Genomic DNA, 25,128 nt, shown 5'->3' on the forward strand with positions numbered 1-25,128 from the left:
AATTGGGTAAATTATGCTGAGGCAGATATATGTATATTTTCTATCGACTATGACATAAAATTATAAACAAAATGTAATTAAGCAGTGAGAGAATTGCACTATGGGTCAAAGTCAACATGGCAGCTCGCATGTTTGCAGTGGATTACAGAGCTTAACCACTATTACTGCTTAATTAGCTTGTCATTGCAGAAAAGGGTAGCGCAATGATTCATCTAGTCTGCTGTCGTATAAACACGACTGTTCCTGCGCTATTACTGCGTAGGAGCAGTCAAACGGCGGAGTTTTACAAGCTTTTACGGTGAGTGTATGGGACTGATCATTGCTAATGTGGCTACTGTCATCTGACAGAGGGATCGGCTGAACACATAACATGACTGAATCACCACTTCCCACTTATAGCATTAACCATATGACATATTTTATGTTTGAGAACATTTTTATTCTGTCAACTGTTCATTTCAGCACCAAAGAAGCAGATTGGATGAGCTGCGAAACGTCTTCACTCAAAAAAACATTTATCCAGTTGACAGAATTGAATTTTCCTTTTCCTATGGATCTTACCTGACCGAAGACTCAGGGATTACACAGACATATTTCATGTTGTGGATGCCATGAGATCTTGTTATTATGATATGAAATAAATATTATACAATAATGAAATACATTCAGTAGACTGTATGACCGTATAAATTGTATTTTTGTTTTGTTTTGTATTTGTCTGTTTTGTAGGCCTACTTATTATGTAATTGTAGAGTTTAGGGAAATCTGACCTTTGCTTAAATGACACAGTACCACAGGGCAACCTATCAGAAGCAGAGGCAAGGAAAACCAGACATAGGGAGAACATGCAAACTCTGTACATATGCTCCTTCTGGTATGGTAATCAAACCCACAACCTTCTTGCTGCAAGGTTATAGAAATACTTGGCTGTATAGTGGTTCACTATTAGAGCACTCGTCCTATGACCAGTGTATACATACTGTTAATATGTTCTTGGGCAAGACACTTTACCCACATGAAATGTATGAATGTGGGGTGACTGAGGTCTGTCAGTCCTAAAAGCACTATACAAATTTAGCACTGTATTATTATTTTAAAAAGTGAAATAATAAAATCAGCTTTCAATACAAAAAAGTTAAACTATGTGGCCATACCGGCTTGTCAAAGCCTGATCCCGTCAGATCTCAGAGGCTAAGGAAGGCCGGGCCTGGTTAGTACTTGGATGGGAGACCACTGAGAAAATCAGATGCTACAGGGGGGACCCACTCGCAAAAACTGTCATTGTGTTCTCAGGTAAGGCACTTCACCCACATTGCCTAGTATTAAAGTGGTGTGTGCGTGAGTGATGTGGTGATGGCACAGATTGGCAGCTGTGCTTCTGTTAGTGGCCCAGAGCAGGTATGGCTACATTAATAGCTTACCACCACCGAGTGTGAAGTGAATGACAAATGATCTGAAAAGCACCTTTGAGTGTCCAGAAAAGCACTGTAGAAAACTGATGCATTATTATGATTATTATTGTTGTTGTTGTTATTATTAATTAGTCTTTTTGTTATCATTAAATATTCATGCCTGCTGTTGCTCCACAGGTCCCCAGAATCTACCATCCCCACACTCCAGTCCAGCAATGCAGTCCGTCATTTTAAGAGTCTGGCTCAGAGAACATTTTTGCGCTCCCCCAAGACCCCCAGACCCTCCAGATCTGCCCTCCGCTTCATCCTGGCTCCTGCCCTCCTCACTGTATCCGGACGAATGTTTTGTAAAGTCGCCTATTGTGAAGCAGACCTCAACAACAATGAAGTAACAACACAGACTGGACCTAAAGACACTCCTCCTGAATTTAACTGGCATCTTCTCTGGGAATTTGTGAAACCTCAGCTTATTGCTCTTATTGGTGCTGTTGTGGTGAGTACAGAAATTTGTAAAAATTGTTGTAAATACTTGTGGTTGCCGGACTGTTAGAAGAAATTGAAATTTCATGTACATAATGCCCTTGATGAATATGTCATTTTTTTAGTACAGTCTTAATGCAGAAGTCATGTGTATTTTAAATTTACAACTCTGCAATTTATAATGAATTATGTTGTTTGAAAACATCACAATATGCATCTCTGTATCAATATTGATATTACCATATCAATATTTTGAGTACAGCCCTAGTTTGTCGATTGATGGATGTGTTTATTTTGTTCCCAGCTTGCATTTGGTGCTGCTATTCTCAATATTCAGATCCCCCTGATGCTCGGGGATTTAGTGAATGTTGTGGCGCGTTATCTCAGAGAACAAGCTGGAAACTATGTCCATGAGATAAGAGTTCCTGCGCTGAAACTGCTCGGGCTGTACGGGCTGCAGGTAAGCTGTTGTGTGAAAATCAACTCTTGTGTGTCAAAGAGGCAACTCATGTAAGATGTGTAGAAGATAAAATCAGAGTTGGGAGAGAGGCAATGGCAAACTGATAAAAAGACAGAGATAGAGTTGCCATAATTGTAAGAGAATTTAAACAGTTTATCCTCCATTTACATTTCTCTGTTTTGCATTGCCTCGCAGGAGCCATATTTATACTGTCATCTTCATTTGGCATTCCATTATCTAAATCGTGGCATATTGTGCTGTGTAACCGAAGCCTACTGGCTTTTATACTCTCACTACACTTGCTGTATAAACCTCCTCCTCTGGAGCATCGTGAAGGGGCTTGTAGACTGTTCACTTCTGAAATCATACTATGTTGACTTTTCAAATCCCACTGTGCCCATACTGATGGTAAATAACAAATAGCATACACTACCAGCCAAAAGTTTGGACACACCATCTCATTCAATGTTTCTATTTCTTTTGTATACATACAGAAGACATCAAATATATGAAGTAAGGTATGTGGAGTTATGTAGCAAAAGAAGAAAGTTAAATAATTATTTTATTTAAACAATAAAAATAATAAATCATCAATCAATGTATCATATATTTGTTGCCTTTTTTATGTATATAAATTGTACAGTATTTCTGACTGGTAGTGTACATTTTTGTCGTTAGGGCTGCAACGATTCTTTTGAATAATTGGGACTAATTAAAAGAATTCAGATAATTGTTGTCTCTTTTAGTAATTGTTGATTATTATATGAGCATAGTTATAGTTTATCACACAAACTGCAGCAATATTCAAACAAAATGGCAAAAAATAATGAAAATTTCCTATCAATAAATCTACTTTATGTGTGAATATTCTTTATCTAAAATGCTTTAGTCAGTATATGTTACTTATAATATGATATGTATAAAATGTCTCAATGTCCAACATGCAATCTACACTGTGCAACAGAATTAATTCTTTTCTTGTCGACTAATACATAAAATAGCACATAATACTTCCAGTCTACTACTAAAATACCCATTAGTTGCTGCCGTAGGTGATATTGCCCCCTGACTCGCATATAAATAGATCACCTAACATTGAACCTTACCTTGAAGACCAGTTTGATAAATTTAAACAAAATAATTACTTTAACAGAAATTGCCTCTGCATACACCCTTCCTTTGTTTAACTCACTACCCTTCGACATAAACAAATGCCCAGGCAAACTCATAAATGTCACAGAGTTATTTACTGGAAAATGGCTTCGTTCAGTGGTCATTAATCATGGTCTGTGTGCAGGGCCTGCTCACCAGTGGCTACATCATTCTGCTGTCACGGGTGGGAGAGAGGGTGGCAGCTGATATGCGAAAGACTCTGTTCTCATCTTTACTGAGGTACTGAATGAAAAAAGAATGAAGTTAATGTAAATGAAAATCTTAATTTGAGACAGTGGTTGAACATAACAAAGTAAAAGTAGTGAATGGCTTTACTTAAAGGTGCATTATGTAACTTTTTGTTGGGTGTCCGTCACCTGCTTGTTTCTATGGATTTGTCATTGCGGGCGGATTTATAGCTCAAAAATATCTAGAAAAACAGGCATTCTGAGTGTGAGCGGGTTGCCTCTCCATGGATCTGACTTGTAACTTTGTCTGGTTTGGTCTTCATGAATGTAGAAAGGTTTAATGCCATACTCAGACACTTACATTAAAAGCAATAACATCTCCATGAATAAAACCATTTGACGGACCCTCCACCAGAAAAGTTACCCAGTGCACCTTTAAGTAAAAATTCTAGGTTTCTGTACTTTACTTAAAGGTGCACTGTGTAGCTTTTCTGGTAGAGGGTCCACCACTTTTTTCCTGAATTAATCTAGAGTATGGCATTTAATTTAACTATCTTCATGGAGATAAGCAGGCGACATCACCAGGTAAAGTTACAGGTCAGATCTGTGGAGAGGTGAACCTGCTCACAGTAATAATGCATGTTTTTGCGGTAGTTTTGAAGTATAAACTCAACTGTAATTGAATAAATACATGATATATTTGTTTAATACCATACTTTGGAACATCCCAGGCAAAGCAATAACATCACCATAGCGACAAGAAGATGGCCGACCCTTTACACAATGCACTTTTAAGTACATTTTAAATTGGACACTTCTTCTACTTTACTACATTTGAGAGCAAGTATCCGTACTTTTTACTCCATTATATTTTTGAACCAGAAAAAGTATATTTATGATAGTTTGAGATCTGCTGAAAAGGTTGAATGGGTTTCTTTTTCACACATTCATAATGTGAGCAAAAAAAATACAAATAAAAACTGTTAGAAAATCTATTGATTCAGTTGTTTCTGTTGGAACAAAATTCTGCAGAAATCTTTATCAAAATCTGTACATTTGAAGCTTTAAAAGATCTCGAAATATGCATGAAATACTTTTTACTCTTTAAGTGCATTTTTAAACAAGTACTTTAATACTTTTACTTTAGTATCTTCAGTATCTGTACTAGTAACACAGTTGAGTACTTCATCCACCACTGACTTGAGACCATAGTGACTCAAATGCCCTACATACATTACTGTACTGTATTATGATTTTTCCGTTTGTTTGTCTCAGACAGGATGTGGCTTTCTTTGATGCCAATAAAACAGGGCAGCTGGTGAATCGTTTGACTGCAGACATTCAAGAATTCAAGTCGTCCTTCAAATTAGTTATATCTCAGGTAGGTTACTTTTTAGGATTTGTTCATTTGTAAAATACAGTTTAGTTTATTAAAAAAAACTGTAAAAACTTTAAACGTTCAGCATAGTTAAGAAAGTACACTGGACACTCCAGAAGCGATCCTTATCTTATAAACTGGGCCCATAGCATTTGATAATATAGATACAAAAGTTACTGTTACCCACCTACCTACTTACCTTATCTACAGTAATTCCATTTTAAATGGCCCATATTACAGTATTTTCTGGTCTATGGTATATTGTTGTTTCCTCATTGCAAACACTATACTTTGTTTCATTCACACATGTGAATGTTTAACACACAAAACCTTATTGCATATTGCATTCCTGAAGACACTCTGTTCCACCTTGTGATTTCATGTGGTAATACAGGAAGTACTCCACTTGTTTTTAAACTTCATACACCTTCACTAGAATCATTTGGATCATTTCACCCCTGGAATTGCCAATCTCTACTGAACAAAATGTAAGAGGTAGCTGTTAGCTTAAACTTAAATTACTGCTTCATGACATCACAAGGTGAAGCAAAGTTAATTTAGCATATTATAGGACCTTTAAATTTGCCTTTCCGATAACTGCGAGAGCCCCAGAATAACAAGATATAAATTTTTATATACAAAACAAATTTAAGTTAAAATAAATGTATTCACCAAGATATAAACTAGATAAAAATAAAAAAAATTGAAGAGTTTACATAATTTAGAACCTATCACCATACAGGGTTTCTGGTTCATTGTATTTATCGTCTACACGTTCTTTTTGTAGGGCTTAAGGAGTGTGACGCAGACAGTCGGGTGCTTTGTTTCTCTCTACCTCATCTCTCCCAAACTCACTGGTCTTACTGTGGTGGTCCTGCCCTGCTTAGTTGGAGGAGGGGCTCTGATTGGGTCACTACTGAGGAAACTGTCCCGAGCCGCCCAAGAGCAGGTGAGCTCGTAACATCACTGAAATTATTTATGTTATTCTGTTATGAGGGAGTCAGGTATTATTATCAAATAATTTTCTGCAGTAGAAAGAAAACGAGTAAACAATGTACAATAGGGCTGCAGCGTTTGATCAGATTAACTGTGACAAGTCAACTATTAAAATAAATATACAAATATTCGCATTGTAGCCTTATTTTATTATCATTAACATGACTGTAGTGACACAAAAGTACATGCCAAAAGACGTTTCATAACAAATTATTCAATCAAAAAGTCAAGAAAGAATAAACCGTTTCTTTTAGTAATTAGTAATTCATTTTATTCATAAAAAGTATCTATCTACAAGTCTTCAGTCAGCATATTTTAACATTTATTTGGTTAAAAATGTATTTTTAAAAGTCTCAGTGTACAATTGAAATAATGCTTTGACTAGTTGACTAATTGAAAAAAGAATCGCTGACTTATCAACCACTAACACAATCATCAGTTGCAGTAAAATCTAATGTAAAATCCGCTGAGTACAGAATGAGTGCAGGTGTAAATCTCATATCTTTGTTTCTCTCCAAAGGTTGCCAGAGCTACCGGTGTGGCAGATGAGGCTCTTGGAAATGTGCGCACTGTGAAAGCGTTTGCCATGGAAGACCGGGAGCTTCAGTACGTCGCTTTTAACTTAACTTTTAAAGTACTCATCACTTATGTACTTATGATTGATTATTTTCCATAAAGATTATATGCTCACGAAGTTGACAAATCCTGCGACATGAATGAAACGCTTGGGAACGGAATAGCCATTTTTCAAGGACTGTCTAATATAGCACTGAACAGTAAGTATGTTTTTATAATTCCATTGAAGGATATACTAGTACTCTATATTGTGTGAAAAATGCTAATTGCTTTGTGTGCTCCTGACATAGGCATTGTACTAGGAACTATTTTTGCTGGAGGTACTTTAATATCAAACAATGAAATGTCCCCTGGAGACCTTATGTCCTTCCTGGTGGCTTCCCAGACAGTACAGAGGTAACAAGCTCAGTATATCACTTCATATCATTTCCTATTATTACTACTTGAGCTAATAAACATGTTGTGTCTGTAATTTAGGTCACTGGCTAGTATTTCTATCCTGTTTGGGCAGGTAAGTCACATGTAAATTGATTGGTGACATATTTCAGTTCAAAAAGGTTAGAATCATCACGTATATTTTTGTTTTGCTTGTAGGTGGTGAGAGGAATGAGCTCGGGAGCGCGTGTTTTTGAGTACCTTGCTTTACAGCCCACCATTCCAGTTAACATGGGAGGCCGAATCCCCTACCATTCACTCATCGGGAGAGTGGACTTCATGAATGTCTCTTTTTGGTTAGTTTTACTTTGCATTATATTGCTTTATAATTAACTGGATCTTAGAATTACATCTATTGTAGTTTAAAGGTCCTATGTATTGCACAAAAAATTACTCTTGTGAGCTTTAAGCCATGTTAGAATGGTATTACCTCCTCAAAAACATACCTAGAGTTGTGTTTTATTTTATTCACATATGTTTGAGTAACCCTTTATCCTTCATCTTTCTACATCTCCAAAGCTGGAAATGCTCTGTTCCACTTTGTGATGTCATGAAGCAATAATTTTCAAGTTAACAGCTACTTTTTGACAGGGCTTAAATTATTCAAATGATTATGGTTTCTGGATGAGTATATAGAGTTTAAAAACACAATGGAGCACTTCCTGTATTACCACATGACATCACAGGGAAAGTTTTCTGTTTGAGAGAAGAACCAAAATATGCAGGGTTTGTGTTAAACATGTGTGAATAAAACAAAATACAACTTTGGATATGTTTTTGATGAGGAAATGTAGACATAACGCAGATCAGAAAACAGCGTAATATGGGCCCTTTAAATTTCATTACACTATTTAAGCAAATGTGCAATCCAAAATAAATCACATTGTAGTACTAGTATTTACATTTTCTTAACCTTTACAATACCTACCAATTTTATTTGTGTTGTTAGTTATTGTTCAATGTATTTACTGACATTGGGGTCTCAATAGCCAAACAAAGAATAGTTTTAACGCATCCTTAACAAAGCCTAGTTGAGTCAGTCTCAAATTGGTTATAAAATATTTAGTTGATAAAACATATTTTCATTTACAGTTATCCAACCAGACCTGGCCATCAAATTCTGAAGAAGCTTAACTTAACTCTGCCCCCCTGTAAAACGGTTGCCATTGTTGGAGAATCAGGAGGAGGTAACGAAACAATTTAGTACAATTTATCAAACTGTTGCGAGATCTATGTTATTTCACTGTGTATTTTGATTTGTAGGTAAATCAACTGTGGCTGCTTTACTGGAGCGCTTTTATGACCCCAACAATGGAGTGGTTATGTTGGACGGACTTGACATACGAACTCTGGACCTGTCATGGCTCAGGGGTCAAGTTATTGGCTTCATTAATCAGGTGAATAAAAGCATGTTAATTGGATCTAAATTATTTATTCATGGGTTGTCATTTAAAGGTGCATTGTGTAACATTTCTGGTGGAGGGTCCGTTAGATGCTTTTTTCCCTGGAGATGTTATTGCTTCATCTGGAATGGTTCACAGTATGGTATTAACCTTTCTATTTTCATGGAGACCAAACCAGACCAAGTTACAGGTCAGATCTGTGAAGAGGTGACCCCACTCACAGTCAGAATGTCTGTTTCTTCTAGGTATTATTGCGCTGTAAAACCACCTGTAATTGAATAAATGTAACAAAGAGCTGTTTGATGTCATATTGTGGAACATTCCAGGCAGAGCAATGACATATCCATAGAAACAAACAGGTGAAGGACTCCCAACCAAAAAGTTACATAGTGCACCTTTAAGTTGGTTGTTGCTCCGAGCAGCAGATTAGATCTTCTGCTGTGTCTGTGCAGGAGCCGGTGTTGTTCGGATCTTCCATCATGGAGAACATCCGCTTTGGGAAACCCGAGGCTTCAGATGCAGAAGTGGTTAATGCAGCCAAACAGGCCAATGCTCACGGCTTTGTGATGAGCTTCCCAGACGGTTATAACACAGTGGTTGGTATGTGTGCTCTTTAACACTTATTAACACAGATCTTAAGAGAAACAAATGGGAAAGGGACAGGATATAGTCTTTTAATTTATGCATTTAAAGGTCCTATATTATGTTAAATTCTGCTAGATTTCTATGAGCTCAAAGCCATGATACATCATCAAAAACATACCCAGAGTTGTGTTTTGTTTCATTCACACATGCTGAATTATTGGGCTGTCTATATCTTCAAAGTTCAGAATGCTCTGTTCCACAATGTGATGTCATGAAGCATTAGTTTTAAAGTTAATCACTACCTTTTACCTTTTATTTAGTATAGACTGGACGTTCTAGGGCTGAAATGATCTAAATGATTCTAGTGAAGGTGCATGGAGTTTAAAAATGCAGTGGAGCACTTGCTGTATTACTACATGGCATCACAAGATGGAACAGTGTTTTCCATTTGAGAGAAGAACTCAGCCTAAATATGCAGGGTTTGTTTGTTAAACATTTGCGAATGAAACAAAACTCAACTCCAAGAATGTTAATGATAACGAATTAGCATTATAACATAAATCAGAAAATAGTATAGTATGTAGTGGCCCTTTAAAAAAGTCAGTGTCAACATTTCTGCTTCTTTTGTGAAGTCATCAGTTTTTTTATGCCCTTGAAATAACTGTTTAAATTGTTGACTTCCAGGGGAGCGAGGAGTGACTTTATCCGGGGGTCAGAAACAGCGCATAGCCATCGCCCGAGCTCTCATTAAAAACCCCACTATCCTGGTGCTAGATGAGGCCACCAGTGCTTTGGACGCAGAGTCAGAGAGAGTGGTCCAAGAGGCACTGGACCGGGCCACAAGGGGGCGCACCGTGCTTATCATCGCGCACAGGCTCAGCACTATCCAAGGAGCCGACCTCATATGTGTGATGAGCAATGGAAGGATAGTAGAGGTATGACAAGATTTTGTTTTTTTATATAAGAGGCTGTAATTTTGTAATAATTGACTTGGAAAAAAATTGCAAAAACAAAGTCCAAAAGCAGTATGTTAAAAAAATCAAATGTTCTTTTATGAGACATTTTGTAACACATTTTCACATTTTATTTGTTAAAGGTTGTATGGCAGATGCCCTTTCTCATGACAACCCTCTGTATTTATCCAGAATTAGAGACTAGAATTTACTGAGTTGTCCACCATATTCCACTAAAACTGATCTTTAGTGTTCACTTGAATGTTCATATTCATTCATATGTGAAATAGGGATGTCAAATGTAGGTTTTTCTTTTCAATATCTTATAGTTAACTTGCCTGCTGTTTTCACTAATCTATAACTGTCATTGCCAATATGAAGATTTAAAAATCCATAGTGAGGTTGTATATTGTGTGTATATATATATATATATATATATATATATATATATATATATATATATATATATATATATATATATATATATATATATATATATATATATATATATATATATATATATATACAAATGGATATTATATTATAGCATAAGTAGCATATTTTTTTCTCTTTTGCAAAACAATAACAAAATGTATTCATCTCATATATTAAGCTTCATTGTAGCCATAATTGTAGCCTAATTAATTGTGCTTCTTTCTTCATATTTACTCTACTAGTCGGTAAAAAAAAACTTGGCTAAATTTTCAGTCTTGAACTATACTACTACTATTGATTGTTGGAAGAGGAAAACAAAACAGTGAAATTTTATGGACTAGTTTTACCCAGGCCAGTTTGCAGTCACAGCTATTAGGAGATTGGATTGGGCAGTGTACATTTAGTGATATTGGCTTTTCTCGTTTTCTCTGGTATTGGACAGCTTGATTGTAGCACAAGAGCGTGCCCTTCACTCAATGTTCATCCATGTGTTTCTTTTGGACACTTCTCTCTAAATGAACTGTAGCCTTTAATTACCATCTAAAGCACCTTGTCTCTTTTCAGGCTGGGACTCATGTGGAACTACTGAGCAAAGGAGGACTGTACGCTGATCTCATCCGCAGGCAAAGAGCAGAGGAGCAGAAATGAACTCCCTAATGGCTTTATAGAAATGAAAGACATGTGGAGTCAAGTGCGTAGAAGTGTGAGACTGAAATTAATTAAGAAAGTGTTTGCTTAGCAAAATGGTTTACACAAATCTGTCCAGTGAGATGTGTAGAGTGGACCAATGAGAACACTATTGTACAGTCTTAAAGAAAAAAACATTTAGTTTTAAGTAATTTTATTGTTAGAAAAGGGTGTTAATAAAGAGATTTTATTAAAATGAGGCTATTGTGTCTAATATATCTACAATATTTCAGCCATTTGCTTTGTTGTTAGGTTTTGGGGTAGGGTTATGATTTACCATATTTTAGAAAATTACAAAACATTACATGAATGTTTATATTATAAATCAGTCAGTCAGTCTATATTTATAGAGCATTTTGCAACACACAAGGTGACCAAAGTGCTTTCCAATAAAATCAACACAATATAAAAACATGCAAATTATTAAACAATCATTAAATCAAATTGTGCAAAGTTTCACTACATTACTGAGTGTTAAAAGACAGTTTGAATAAATGAGTTTTGAACCTGGATTTAAACAGGTGAAAGTCTGTGATGGTGCACACATCAGGGGCAGTTTGTTCCTGAGTCTGGAGCCAAAGACACTGAGTGATGAAAGCCCCAGTGTTTGAGTCTGGCTCTGGGGATTTTCAGCTGATTGGTTGACCTTGAGGGCCTGTTAGAGTTCCAAACAGACAAAAATTCTGTCAAATAGGGGAGGTGCAAGGCTTAGAACAGATATTAATTAATAGTTCAGAATGGTTCAACTCCCAAGTAATGAGGAGTGGGTTTCCTATGGGACCTCTGCTTTCTCTCCTCAGTTTAACAGGAGGACTGGTCAGGTAGATCTTTTGCCACATTTTCTGCCACATTTGGTGTAAAAAGCCTGTAGCAACTCAAATGTCCATAGCCAGCTCCTCTTGCATGGTCTCCATGGATACAGGAAAACAAACATCTCATTTCACACTATCCAACAATCCCTAACATGTGTCCTTTGAACTGCACATGCTGCTTTTCTTAATTGGTTAAAATCCCATGATATGATGTTCAAAATTTTGTTCAAACAACAAAGTTTAAAAAACTGCTCTGTGTGTTTGCCAGGTAAAGTGTGTTTTTTGTTTTTTTTAATTCAAAGTATTCAGAATACAGTATTTTGAGTGGCCCATGTAACAATTTTAATGCAGATATTCAGTATTCTGTAACTAAATATTTTTTCTTCCTATCACTGATTGTAATATTTTTATGTATCAGATGGTACTACACTGCTGCAGATCGTCACTTCGTCTGTAGATGTCCCCAGAGGTAGAGGAGCCTCTGGTTTCTCTCCTCAAAAGCGTGCACAGAAGATAAAATACTCCAGCTAAGGTAGTCCTCCCATGAGTCCTCCTGACCAAGGATCTATCCTGACCAAGCTCAGCGCAAGATCTAGAAATGGTTCCCTGGGTGCTGCACTGTGATTACCTCCTCCTGACAGGATGCCCCAGTGGCTCTGATGGATGGGTCAAATGCAGAGGACAAATTCCTCTACAGGGATCAGTAAAGTAGTACTTGCCTTTTAAACATTTGGAACTAAAAACGCTCAATGAAATAGACTAGTAGACTAGTCTTTTAAAAATCTGACTTTAGGCTGTAGTAGACAATATGATATAAATTCACTTGTCATGTCTAGACAATACAAAGAAACAAAACAAATATGTACATAAAAAGCACTAAATTATAATCAGCGTTGGGAAGTAAAAGAATATATATACCGAAAATACATATTCTGAATGCTAATTTTGAGTAACTGTATTCATTGGGTGGTATTCAGATTACAGTTACTTTCCTAAATTAAAAGGAATACATGGTGGTACTTCATTATATAATTTTGCCTTTAGACTGCACGGTATTAATGAAAAAAAAGAAAAAGAAACACCGCTCTTGCAGTGTGTACGATGTGAGGTTTTTCATCTCTAATTGGACATGAATTAATGAATAACAGTGCTATAAAACTATAGTTCTTTGTAATTACATATGTTTTTACACCATAATATAATGTACTGTAAAAGTTGTTGAGAGAGAGAGAGAGATCCTGATGGAAACTGATGGAAAGTGTAAATGTTGCTGCAGCAACATTTACACTGTGTGTCTCTTTTAGTTTCCTTTGTGTCTCAGTCAAAAGTGTCAGTGTTGTTTAACAGGAGGACTAGTCAGGTAGATCTTCTGCTGCCACATTTGGTGTAAAAAGCTTGCAGCATTTGCATTTTAAATGTCCATAGCCATCTCCTTAGCTCGCCTTTTGCATGGTCTCGATGGATTCGGGAAATCTCATCTCATTTCACACTATCCAACAATCCCTAACATGTGTCCTTTGACCTGCACATGCTGCTCTTCTCACTTGGTTAAAATCCCATGATATGATGTTAAAAATTTTGCTCAAACAACAAAGTTTAAAAAAACTGCTCACTAAATTCATTTTTAAAGTATTCTTCCCATCACTGATTATAATCGTTTTGTATCAGATGGTACTACAGTGCTGCAGTTCGTCGCTTCGCCTGTAGATGTCCCCAGAGGCAGAGGAGCCTGTCAGCTGCAGAGCGACTCAAGCAGACAGTGCAGCTTGTTTTGAGCTAAACCCAAATTAACCACAAACTTCCGCAGATTTGTTTTGACAAACGTCAGTGAACGAGGCTGGCTGTACGAGCCAAACATGCAGAAATATGAAAAGCTTGAAAAGATCGGAGAGGGTAAGGTTTGATCGTCCCTTTGTACAGATGACACTGTGATTTGCTAAGTAGCATCCACAGCTACACAGAGCTAACATTAGCATTCATTGATACGGGCTTTACAAATGGAAGGTGGCATCTTCTTTTTCGTTGCATCATGTATTTTTCCTTTCAAACATTATCTGTATGTGTCAGCATTACAACCCGGATAAATACATTTCTGTTAAAAGATAGCTGCTACACCATTGGGGAATGCTATAAGCTAATCCTGGTGTTTATGTTGATAGGTACTTATGGAACAGTGTTCAAAGCTAAAAATAGGGAAACGCATGAGATCGTGGCTTTGAAACGAGTCCGATTAGACGACGATGATGAGGTATGGACTTTCTTGTGCTGTGTAATTAAATCATATTCAGTTTTTCATTCATAAAAAGGCGATACCAATGTGTATTTTCTCAGGGGGTGCCCAGCTCAGCACTCAGAGAGATCTGCCTGTTGAAAGAGTTAAAACATAAAAACATTGTTAGGTGAGTATGTTATTTATGTCACATATTTGGCCATTTAAATTTGCAGGAAGTAACTTTTCTGGTGAAGGGTACAACGGCTACTTGTTTTCATGTTATTTGCTTTAAAATCCATTAAGCATTTTTTCACTTGCAGGTGTTTTTATTTTATTATTCCTTGAAAAACATGCTATCACCTTATTTCTATAAAGATAGACAGGTTCAATGATACACTACGATATTGCAGGCAAAGTAATAACCTCTTCATGGAAATCATCAGGTGTCAGACCCTCATCAGATAAAGTTATAGTGTGCCTTTAAAGTTATGTGTAAAACTAATGTGTTTTTTTTGTAGGCTACATGATGTTTTGCACAGTGACAAGAAATTAACTTTGGTTTTTGAATATTGTGACCAGGTGAGAATACATTTAATTACTAAGTACTACAAAAGCCTAAATACTAACTACTATTTTTGTATTGAAGGATTTGAAGAAGTATTTTGACAGTTGCAATGGAGATTTAGATCCTGAAACTGTAAAGGTAAAATGTGTTGCAATTTTTGTGACTATCTTGTTCACTGTGGCATCCTAATGTGTACTGTTGTATTGTATGTGTTTTGCAGTCGTTCATGTATCAGTTGTTGAAGGGCCTTGCGTTCTGTCACAGCCGAAACGTGTTGCACCGAGACCTGAAGCCACAGAATCTGCTCATCAACAGAGTAAGGATGAAATAAAAAGAGTCAGTCAAGTTGTATGTTCTTGTGTTAATTTTTATGCATGTTTTTTCCTTCTTTCTCAGAACGGAGAGCTGAAACTGGCAGACTTTGGCTTGGCCCGAGCTTTTGGCATTCCTGTCAGGTGTTATTCCGCAGAGGTATGTTCACTTGGCAAATTAGTGATTGGCAAATTGAATCTGAATTGGAATATTTATTGCAACCGTCAGAAAAGGATTAGGAATTACAAATGTGGTAAATTAATGATAATAAGTTGTCAGAATTATGATTTAGAAAATATCCACATGTAATAATTCTGTGTAAATGAGTGTTTTTTGACAGAAATCCATAGTTTAGTAACTTACAGTAGTGGGTACTTTATCTTACTAATAGAAGGTCTGCGGTTGGATTTCTATTTCGATTATAGATTTGCTGAGAGTAGACAGCTTTTAGATGTGCATTGTATAAATATTATTTTATTATATTTGAATTGTCCTTTAAAGCTGCTTTGTTACCTACCTTTGCTCTGGCTCCCTGCGCTCCCTGCTTTTCTTCTGTCAGGCCAAAGTTGGCACATTATCAGACTGCAGTAATGTAGATAGCATCTAGTGGTGATATGTGAAAGTACAACAGGTCTGGGTCGGACAATCTAATAATAACACATTGTGACTTTAAAGACAGGTTCAAGGAAAGGTTTAGTGAAGATGAGTCATCTTACAAAGGTCTTTGTGAGAGTTTATGCCTCTCTCAAGTGCAGATAAATGGTGCAGTGTGCTTTGATTGCTTTGAGAATCTAGAAATACAAAGCAAATACAATACAGATATAATTTAAGTTTACACAAATTGATCAATGGTAATTAAAACTGACTCAATCTAGCAATTCCTTATAGTTAACTTGAATGTATTTGCATTTTTAAGTACTCAGTCATTTTGTGTATGACTTTGTAAAACCTTTAAACCACAAAATAATCCTATGGTGTTGTTGTTTTTCCAAATTGCCTGCAAAAGTTTTCAGGGTCAGTGAGGGGTGAGCTGTCGCATCGCTAAAAAATTCAAGCGCTCTCTACTCTGCATTCAGCCCACCCACTCGGACTCACTGGAAAAAAAATGTCACTTTTCATCATTTATTTCTGAGCTCTCCGCGAATGTGCACTTCATTACGGACTTTTTCTGGTAACTAAAAGAGAAATGAGTCTCTCTGTTGGACTGGCGCTGCAGGACTTTGTTAAAGATGTCAAGAAACAGTGCGAGGAGCAGATGGCGAGAAGTGACAGCGCTGCCAACTCGCCCGGGCGATATCTGTCAAAGTCCTGTCAGTTTAAAAATGTCCGGCCTCTCTCAGAATAGGGCTCATAATCGCTGCACATTTGTCACCAGCGTGTGTGATGCAGTGCTCTCTGTGTCCTGTAGGTGGTGACTCTGTGGTACCGGCCCCCAGACGTGCTCTTTGGTGCTAAGCTCTACTCTACCTCAATCGACATGTGGTCTGCTGGCTGTATATTTGCAGGTGAGAGTTCATCATATAATTTCTGTTATTTTTGGTTGTCAAAGTTTATTACCATAGACTGTATAGGAAGTGACCAGAGGGATTACAATGACTGTAGTTCCAATTCACTTCACATTGAAAAATTGTCACCCCTTCTGTCTGTAACTGTTGCAGTGTGTCTCGTCATTTTGGTCTTAAAATGAACCCGGTCTACATCATCCAGGTGTTTTTACTTCACTATTTTGTCAGTAAATCAATTCTTATTCCTAATATGGAACTGGCTTCAAATTCACTCCCATAACTGCTAGTCTCATGAGCTTGATTTGACTGGAGCCGAGTGCTATGGGTCACATCACACTCACTTCTTTATACACTCTATGGCAGGGGTCTCCAACCTGGAGCTCGGGAACTACCAGTAGCTCTCCACCCCCTTCCAAATAGTTCGCCAAGGGATTTCTGAATTATATCTGTTGTGGTTTATCATTAAAATGGCATTAATTACCACTGCAAATGTGTAATTTTGATGTCTGACTTGTAAACTAATACATGGATAATGGTTTACGTTTTATAGGCGTCTAACTGTACCTTGTCTAAGGCTTTCCATGGCTACTAAACTTTCTCAATTTCTTGAGACCGCTAAAATGAGTAGCTCTCTGGTATTTTTGTTTTGTAAAGGGACCTCACTAGCGGAAAAAGGTTGGAGATCCCTGATCTATGGTTAATACTCACACTAGGACTGTGTTCAAACTTTTCTATTTAATTGTCAACACACCAAAATGTCAAGGTTGCGTTTGGGGTTTGGATCCGAATTATCATCAGCAGTTTCAGTATTGAGTTGGAGAATTTGATAAATCTCTCTCCAAGATAAATAAATAAAAAGATAAAGAATAATTTCAGCACTTCAGATAGAGGCCAGGGACTTTATTATTCTATGGGAAATACACTGTTTTCAAACTTATGATCCACATATGTTGAACTTTACAAACTAGCCATATTCATCTTATGGCTTTTAGTCCTTTCAGTGGACAACATCATGTTTTTTGGTGTTGAATAATGGCTTTACCCTTTAAAGGTAATGTAAAATTGTATGAAATCTGACCTCTTCTCAGCTTGAAGCCTGAGGGCCAACAAAAACTGGTCTGAGGACTGCATTTCAGCCCCCGTGCCATAGTTTATACACCTCTGAACTAGTTGATAAACTGTGTCGAGACTTGTTACTCTGTACAGAACTCAAATCGGGTTATCCAGGCTATAGGTGTTGAAAAACATTCAGTTACCAAGTGTAATAGAGTTTGAGACCTGTGCTGCCGTTTATACATTAACTAGCAGCAGTGAAATCAGCGCCTGTGGGTGCTGAGTCTAATTAGGCCCTGGCTCCTATAGAAACGACTTAAAGCTTTGGCTCAGCACATTCTGCTCCTATATAAAACATTGATGCTGCCCCAGGTTAGGCTTTCACTCAAACACCTTCACTATTTAAGTAGACCCCTAAAAATTCAGCTTACAAATCCTACCTCTTAATAATGCAATCTGTATTGTGTGTTCAGAGCTGGCTAACGCAGGGCGCCCCCTCTTCCCTGGCAACGATGTGGACGATCAACTCAAGAGAATCTTCAGATATCCTTTTGAATAATTTGTAGATATCGACAAAAGTAGAAATCTCTTTTCTGCTTAGTGAGCCGACAACCCAAGACATGGTAATGGTTTTGTATTGATCTTCCACTATTGAATGATTTACCCCAAAGAAACCTGCTTGTGTTAGTGTATCTTTAACCTGAGCACGTTGTTGGGAACACCGACTGAGGAGCAGTGGCCCACAATGACCAAACTCCCAGACTACAAGGTGAGTTATTGATTTTCTAACAGTTAGTACAAAGTTTGCCTCACCAACACTGAAACTGATTTCTTTTCTGTCTGCAGCCATATCCAATGTATCCAGCCACCACCTCTTTGGTCAACGTGGTCCCAAAACTAAGTAGCACAGGGCGGGATTTACTCCAGGTAATGCCAAATGTTCCATATTATGCCTAAGTTTCAATTAGGGATGGGCATGATTAGTCGACTAATCAATAATTGATCATTAAGAATTTCGTCGATCACGTTCATTTTAAATTGACAAACCGAATGTAGGTTTCTGTGCGTAGATATGAAGCTGCGTATGACAGGGCAAACACTGGAGTTACGACTTCACAGTCTGACGTTTCGGCTCTAGCACCTCATTGGAGCTCACTTTACCACTCAATGAGTGTGTTTACATACACATGAGTATCCCGGTGTATACGCAGTATCCCGGTTACTGCAACATAAAGAACTGCGCTAAACCTGCTCACGTGTGATCTCTGAAAACATGAACCATCTCCAACGCAACACACACACAGAACGGACTCATCATCAGTATCATCATCCCTCTGTCACAGAAAGAACAACTATATTCCACTCAGTCGTGTCCTTTAATCCGACACAAGCTGACAAGAGCTGTTTTTTTTTTTTTTGTTTATTTGTTTTTTCGCTTAGTTTGTGCAAATTAGCCATGTGGTTTTAGATTTTGTTTCTGTAAGATTTGCCCAAACCTGCATTATTTATTTATTTATTTATTTGATTGGGACAGAGCATGTTAATGGACAAACATGACAACATGAATGTAAACACACCGGATTGTAGCCTAAGGCTAATTTCCATCCGTTGTCCCAAAGGGCTAGGGTCACAGGGGGCCAGACACAAAAATATTGCACACTCCACTCATTACTTAGTTCCATTATTGCACAGTTCCCATTATTGCACACTCCATTCATTGCACACCCCATTCATTGCACACTCCACTCATTGCACAGTTCCCATACTCCATTCATGTCCATAGAAAAACAATTAAAATCACAGTGCAGCTATACATGTGTACATGTTTGGTTTGACCATAACCAAGTTTTCATTTGAGCTTTAAAAGAGCTGTACGTAGGGCATTCTTTCAGGGTTAGTGGAAGACTGTTCCGCAGATTTCCACCTTGGAGAGATAAAACATTCTGACCAAAGGTGGTCCGTCTGTAGGGTATGACCAGGTCACCCCTGGTGCTGGCTCGCGTGATTCTTTCTGAAATATCTTTACGTTTAATGTAATTGTTAAATGGTGGTGGTGCGAGGGAGTGTATGACCTTATGAAATAGACAAGCCCTTTTAAGTTTGATCATATTACTAAAATCCGGAAGCCTGTGCTTGATTAAACACATTAGAATCTCAAACGGGCTGATGTGGCTCTATAGTGGTTATGGTGTCTATGTTGTAAAATTGAGTTTATTTATGCAGATTAGTAATAGTAATAATAATGATGATACTTTTAATATAAAACATTAACATTTAATATAAACAACATTATGATGTTGTATCCTCATCAAAAAACATGTCTGGAGTTGTCTAGCATCATGCACATGGTTGAGTAGGCCTATATTTGGAAAAAAAAAAAAAAAAAAAACTCCTGAATTTGCCTGTACAATGTATTGCAAATGTATTTTTATTGTATTTATATAATTATAGCAGAAATATCTGAGATCTTAAATACAGATACCGAGTCATGTTTAACAGATGTGATCCCACTTATGTCTTGTTGTTAATGGGTTTCAGTTTTGTGATATAGGCGCCATTTTGAGGCCTTTTCACCATTCAAAAGACATTGTTTTCCGAAATGTAAATTTTGATGGCGATTTTTCATTACTCAACCATATGTATAAGATGATTCAAGAACATACATCTGTCAGGGAATTTTATATATGAATTAAAAACTACAAATGTAACATGGTGCAAGAATAATACAACCAAAGGCTACAAAACTATTCTGTACAATAAGTTAACATTTTGGGATTGATTTGGACTTTTCAAATAAATAAGAAAATTGCAGTTGCAGCTACTTGTCAAAGTTAAATTGTGATTTAAATTGCTCCTGCTTTTTTCTAACAACCCTGCAACAATGAGCTATGCGTCACAACCCTAGCAACAAGCGCACGGCAACCTCCAAAGTAGTAACACTGATTTAGGTTTCTCATAAAGACCAAATAAGATTAAATCACAGAATTCATTTATTTCCCTCAGCTCAAACTACAATACTTTGTTTTCCCAGAACCTACTGAAATGTAACCCAGTGCAGAGGATCTCGGCGGAGGAGGCCTTACAGCACCCGTACTTCGCAGACTTCTGTCCCCCATAAGGAACCACCACGGTCCCATCAACCAATCCTCTTTCTCCATTCAGTCTTCAGCAGTTTTAATGACACTCCATCACTCACTCTGGTCGTGCCTCAGCGTGGAACAAAATCACAACAGCTTTTAACTTATTTATGCCGGTACAAACTTCTCACCATCAGTACACAGGAGCTTAAGTGTTACAATAAATCACATTTATATGTCTGAAGTATATTTAATTTAATTTTTTTTTTTTTTGCAATAGGGACATACATTTTTATTTCAGTTACTGTGTTTTTAAAATTACATTATAATTCTAGGAGCCATGAACATTTGAAAATACATACAGTTGTCTCTTATCATAAATGTCTGGGCAGCTAAAGAGTGCTATTGTTTGGCAATAATTAAATCAGTTTTAGAACAAAATATTGAATTATTTTAAACATCAAAATTAATCAAAATACATGATTCATAAATAATTATAGTCGTTATGCCACTACCCCTTGAAAGAGTTGTAAAATGGCATGGAGAATAATTCTTTTCTCAGGCTATTTTTGTGTTTTTGTGCACTTTTGTTTTGTTTTGTTAAAGGTGCGCTGCGTAACATTTCTAGCGGAGGGTCTGCCACTTGATGTCTCCATGGAGATGCTATTGCTTTGACAAGAATGTTCCACAGTTTAGATTAAACTATAAAATTAGATCTGCGGAGAGTCGCCCCTTTTCACAGAAGGAATTATTGTATTTTTGAGCAATAGAAACACTCTTAATGAAGAAATACTAGATGGATATATTTAATTTCATACCATGGAACATCCAGGATAAGCAATATAATCTCCATGGAGACAAGTAGGTGGCAGATCCATCACCAGAAAAGTTCCGCAGCGCACCTTTAAGTATAAGTTGACATTGACAGCCAGCGAAAATCTGGTTATGACTTAATGGGCCAATATAACTAGATGTGGACCAGTAAGACACTTTGCTTTGTATTTGAGAATTTTGGTAGCGCTTTTGTATCATTTTACTCTAGAGACCAGGGTTTTACATGACGGTTTTGCATTGTTGGCAGTTTTAAATATTGAAATTTATTGTTTGGCTTCAGGGACTAGTTTCACAAAGGTAAACAAAACTAGAGACTGTTTAAATGTCATACGTGTGTTCAGTTGCTTCTTAACACTGCTTACTACCATGCTGTTTTTGAATATTATAAAAAGGAAAACGGGGTTTGCTATCAGACTAATGCAAAATCTAAACATGTATGAAACAAGTATGAAAATGTATTTAATAATTTCCAGATTTGTCGATTGCCTTTGTGAACCTAACCCCAAACACAATGCTACACTACTTTACCTTTGGTGTTTTTAAGTAGGCTTATTCATAAACATTTCAGATATTTGCTGATATAGAGCCAGATAGCGAGTGCATGTATTTATTAATGAAGAAATGACTGCTCAGTTTGTTCTTTTCAGCGTAGAATCATGTCATTTAGTGGTTTTTTTGGTTTTCTGACAAAATCCTGTAAGGCGATTTTATACAATTGAATGAACAGTGGGTTTTGCACTTTGCTAGAACATTTAGCTTTTGATGGTAGAACTTGGAACAAATGTTGTCATTGCTATTTTGTGCATAAATCAGCCAATAAGATTCAGTATTCAGTAAAGACAATATAAAAATACTTTGCACTTTCTGCTTGGCTTGTTTATTTACCGTAACTATTCAAGGTTGTAAGACAAATCTCTGTCTCAAAATGCAACAGGTATTTTTAATCAAAGTGTTCTAAAATATTCAGGGTGAGCTATGTAACTGATGGAGGGTCCAACCACTTGTCTATGGAGAGTGTTGAGATTATGTAATATTTCTAGTGAAGGACGCTGCCTCTTGTTTTGTCCGTGGAGGTGTTACTGCTTTGTCTTGAATGTGTCACGTTATGGCATTAAAACTAAACTTCTTCCGTGGAGACAAAATTGAGCAATAAAAACAAAGGTAAATAAATATAGATCGATCAATTTAATGCCATAGTCTGGAAAATTCTAGGCAAAGCAGCAACAGCTCCATGGACACAAGCAGGCAGCAGATCCTTCACCTGAAAAGTTACATAATGGACCTTTTAAAAATGCATACTTGATTCACATTCTATGAAGACAACACATTTACAGGGTCGTTTAGCTTTAAGAATTAAGCAATGTGTCCCATTAGCATACAAATAGATGCAATTAAAATGGGTGTTCTTGACAGTAATGGCACAGATATTATCCGTGGTAGAACATAAAATGGATAAAGTGGATACTTTTTACTTTTACTTCGCTACATTTGAGAGCAGGTATCTATACTTTCTACAGTACTGTTACAGTCTACATGTTCATAATTTGAGCAAACAAAAATATACAAATAAAAATGGACAAACGTTATCAATTCAGTGTTTTTTTGTGTGTGTGTTTTTTTTGTTTTTTTGTTTTTTTCAGCACAAATTTGTATTAAAATCACTACATTTGAAGCTATTAGATCTCAGAGTCTGCACAATACTTTTAATTTTTTGCTCTTTAAATACATATTTAAATGGGTACTTTAATACTTTCACTTAAGTAAATTTTTCATATGATACTTTTACGTGTTTTTTTTTTACTTTGGTATCTGTTCTCTTAAAGGTACATTGTGCAACTTTTTGGCTTTTCTGTTTTTGTTTCTATGAATATGTCATTGCTCTACCTGAAATGTTCCACAGTATGACATTAAAAAGCTCTACTGTACATTTATTCAATTACAGGTAGTTTTATTAGCCAGGCTGGCGCCACCTAGTGCCTCCGTTCAATTTCATTTCTCTCCAGTGACTTGGTCAGGAATCGGAATACACTAGATGGTTTGCAAAAACCCCGGAAGTTGTAGACCGTGCACCAGCCAATCAGTGAAGAGCTGTCAAGCCATGACGCCAAACTCAAGCGTCTGTCTGGGTCCATTTTGTGGTACAGCACAACAGTAAACAAAGCGGTCGAGATGGATGTAGACGAAGACATACATTCTGTGTTGTCAACGATTCCCGAGATCAAGGATTTAAAGCCAGAACAAAGAGAATGTTTGGTGAATTTTATCAAGGGGAAAGATGGGGAAAGCCGTTTTTCCTACGAGATTTGGCGCATTACATATGTCACGATCAAATACCAGCGATTGGTTAAATTTTAAAAAGTACCCACCTACTGTCAAGTGAACAAATCCTAATGCTGTGAGGTCAGACGGCTTCCACGAAGTGAAACAAGCTGATGAATCAGGTTTTATAGCTCAAAAATACTTAGAAAAGCAGGCATTCTGACTAGGCACGGGGTTGCCTTTAGACAGATCTGAACTCTAACTTGGTCTAGTTTGGTCTCCATGACGACAGAAAGGTTTAATACCATACTGTGAAACATTCCAGACAAAGCAATAACATCTCTATGGAGAAAAGCATTTGATGGACCCTCCACCAGAAAAGTTACACAATGTACTTTTAAGTAACTAAATTGAGTACTTCTTCTTCCACTACTGGATAATATTAGCTGCATAAAGTCAAGTCATCTCCTCAATCTAAGAAGCACGATTCAAGAGAAGCTTTGTTCATTTGATTCTGATACCCTAGTGGATTTATCATGTATGATTTCAAAAACAAAGACCACATCATCATGTCTTCTTTAATGACTGAAAGTACACAAAGCTGTGTAGTATAATAACTATTTAATGTACAGTTCATTGTTAAAATCACATAATATCTACAATAGAATGAACCAGATGAAGCAAAAATAACTCCCCAGACTTTAGTGTATCCATGGCCAATCACTGCTACCTGTAAGAGCTGGTCTTAAAGGCACATTAGTCTGAGAAGTGTTCGAATCTTAAGTATCAGAGACCTTGCCAGTTCCGACCTCCTCATGACTGAGTTTTGCACAGTCTCAGGGCGGGCTTAAGAGGATTTGGGAGAAATTGATTTGGAAAACACTAATAGTTTGCTTCATCTGGCTCTCAAGTACATTTCCAACATTGCAAAATGAAGAGTGAAATTACATCTGAGAGCAGAGAGAAAGAGAGAGTACTGTTTTAGGGTTACAGAATGGTCATGCAAGATAGACGCAACTCATGTGCGGGAACTGTCAAGTAAGTTTGAGAAAGAGTTCAAACAGAATCTACTTGTCTGAAAAGTTGAATGGCAAATTGCACGATAGAGTTGGACAAAAACAGCGTATGGAAGTTCAAATACACTCTGCTGTTCTGGGGCTGGATATAAGGCAGGGGCTAGAGGTAAACAGGACTGACATTTTTTTAAAAGGGCCCATATTACGCTGTTTTGTGATTCATGTTATAATGTTGTTTCCTCATCAAAAACATTAAATTATGTTGTGTTTCAGTCACGCGTTTCACACAAACCCTGCATATTTAGGCGTTAAGTGTTGTTCAAACATGCACGAATGAAACAAA

At 36.9% G+C, this 25,128-nt stretch overlaps 2 protein-coding genes and 1 pseudogene across 3 annotated transcripts; all 3 read left to right on the forward strand.

The window, feature by feature from the left end:
* The first annotated feature begins 33 nt into the window (after window positions 1-33).
* On the forward strand, window positions 34-13,376 carry abcb8 (ATP-binding cassette, sub-family B (MDR/TAP), member 8). 2 transcript variants are annotated; one of them, XM_055152173.1, is made up of 17 exons: window positions 34-298; window positions 1,590-1,905; window positions 2,197-2,352; window positions 3,650-3,744; window positions 4,968-5,073; window positions 5,858-6,019; window positions 6,587-6,672; window positions 6,745-6,842; window positions 6,933-7,038; window positions 7,120-7,153; window positions 7,237-7,373; window positions 8,170-8,264; window positions 8,341-8,474; window positions 8,933-9,080; window positions 9,750-10,000; window positions 11,018-11,144; window positions 12,371-13,376. In XM_055152173.1, exons 1-16 carry the CDS (start codon window positions 204-206, stop codon window positions 11,099-11,101), a joined length of 2,103 nt encoding a protein of 700 aa, XP_055008148.1. In that variant the 5' UTR covers window positions 34-203; the 3' UTR covers window positions 11,102-11,144; window positions 12,371-13,376. The 2 variants fall into 2 exon arrangements, with proteins under 2 accessions (XP_055008148.1, XP_020777662.2); XM_020922003.2 differs by lacking the exon at window positions 12,371-13,376 and having other exon boundaries at window positions 35-298; window positions 11,018-11,340.
* LOC129408444 (5S ribosomal RNA) lies at window positions 1,141-1,258 on the forward strand (annotated as a pseudogene).
* A 295-nt stretch (window positions 13,377-13,671) lies between the features above and the next one.
* On the forward strand, window positions 13,672-22,375 carry cdk5 (cyclin-dependent kinase 5). Its single transcript, XM_055152174.1, has 12 exons — window positions 13,672-13,845; window positions 14,112-14,200; window positions 14,284-14,351; window positions 14,683-14,743; window positions 14,811-14,867; window positions 14,950-15,045; window positions 15,126-15,200; window positions 16,450-16,546; window positions 18,073-18,142; window positions 18,308-18,368; window positions 18,446-18,526; window positions 20,631-22,375. Exons 1-12 carry the CDS (start codon window positions 13,809-13,811, stop codon window positions 20,715-20,717), a joined length of 879 nt encoding a protein of 292 aa, XP_055008149.1. The 5' UTR covers window positions 13,672-13,808; the 3' UTR covers window positions 20,718-22,375.
* Window positions 22,376-25,128: the final 2,753 nt, after the last annotated feature.

Source organism: Boleophthalmus pectinirostris, unplaced genomic scaffold (genome assembly GCF_026225935.1).
Source record: "Boleophthalmus pectinirostris isolate CB_2022bp ecotype Guang Dong unplaced genomic scaffold, ASM2622593v1 HiC_scaffold_16, whole genome shotgun sequence".
NCBI classification, from domain to species: Eukaryota; Metazoa; Chordata; class Actinopteri; order Gobiiformes; family Gobiidae; genus Boleophthalmus; species Boleophthalmus pectinirostris.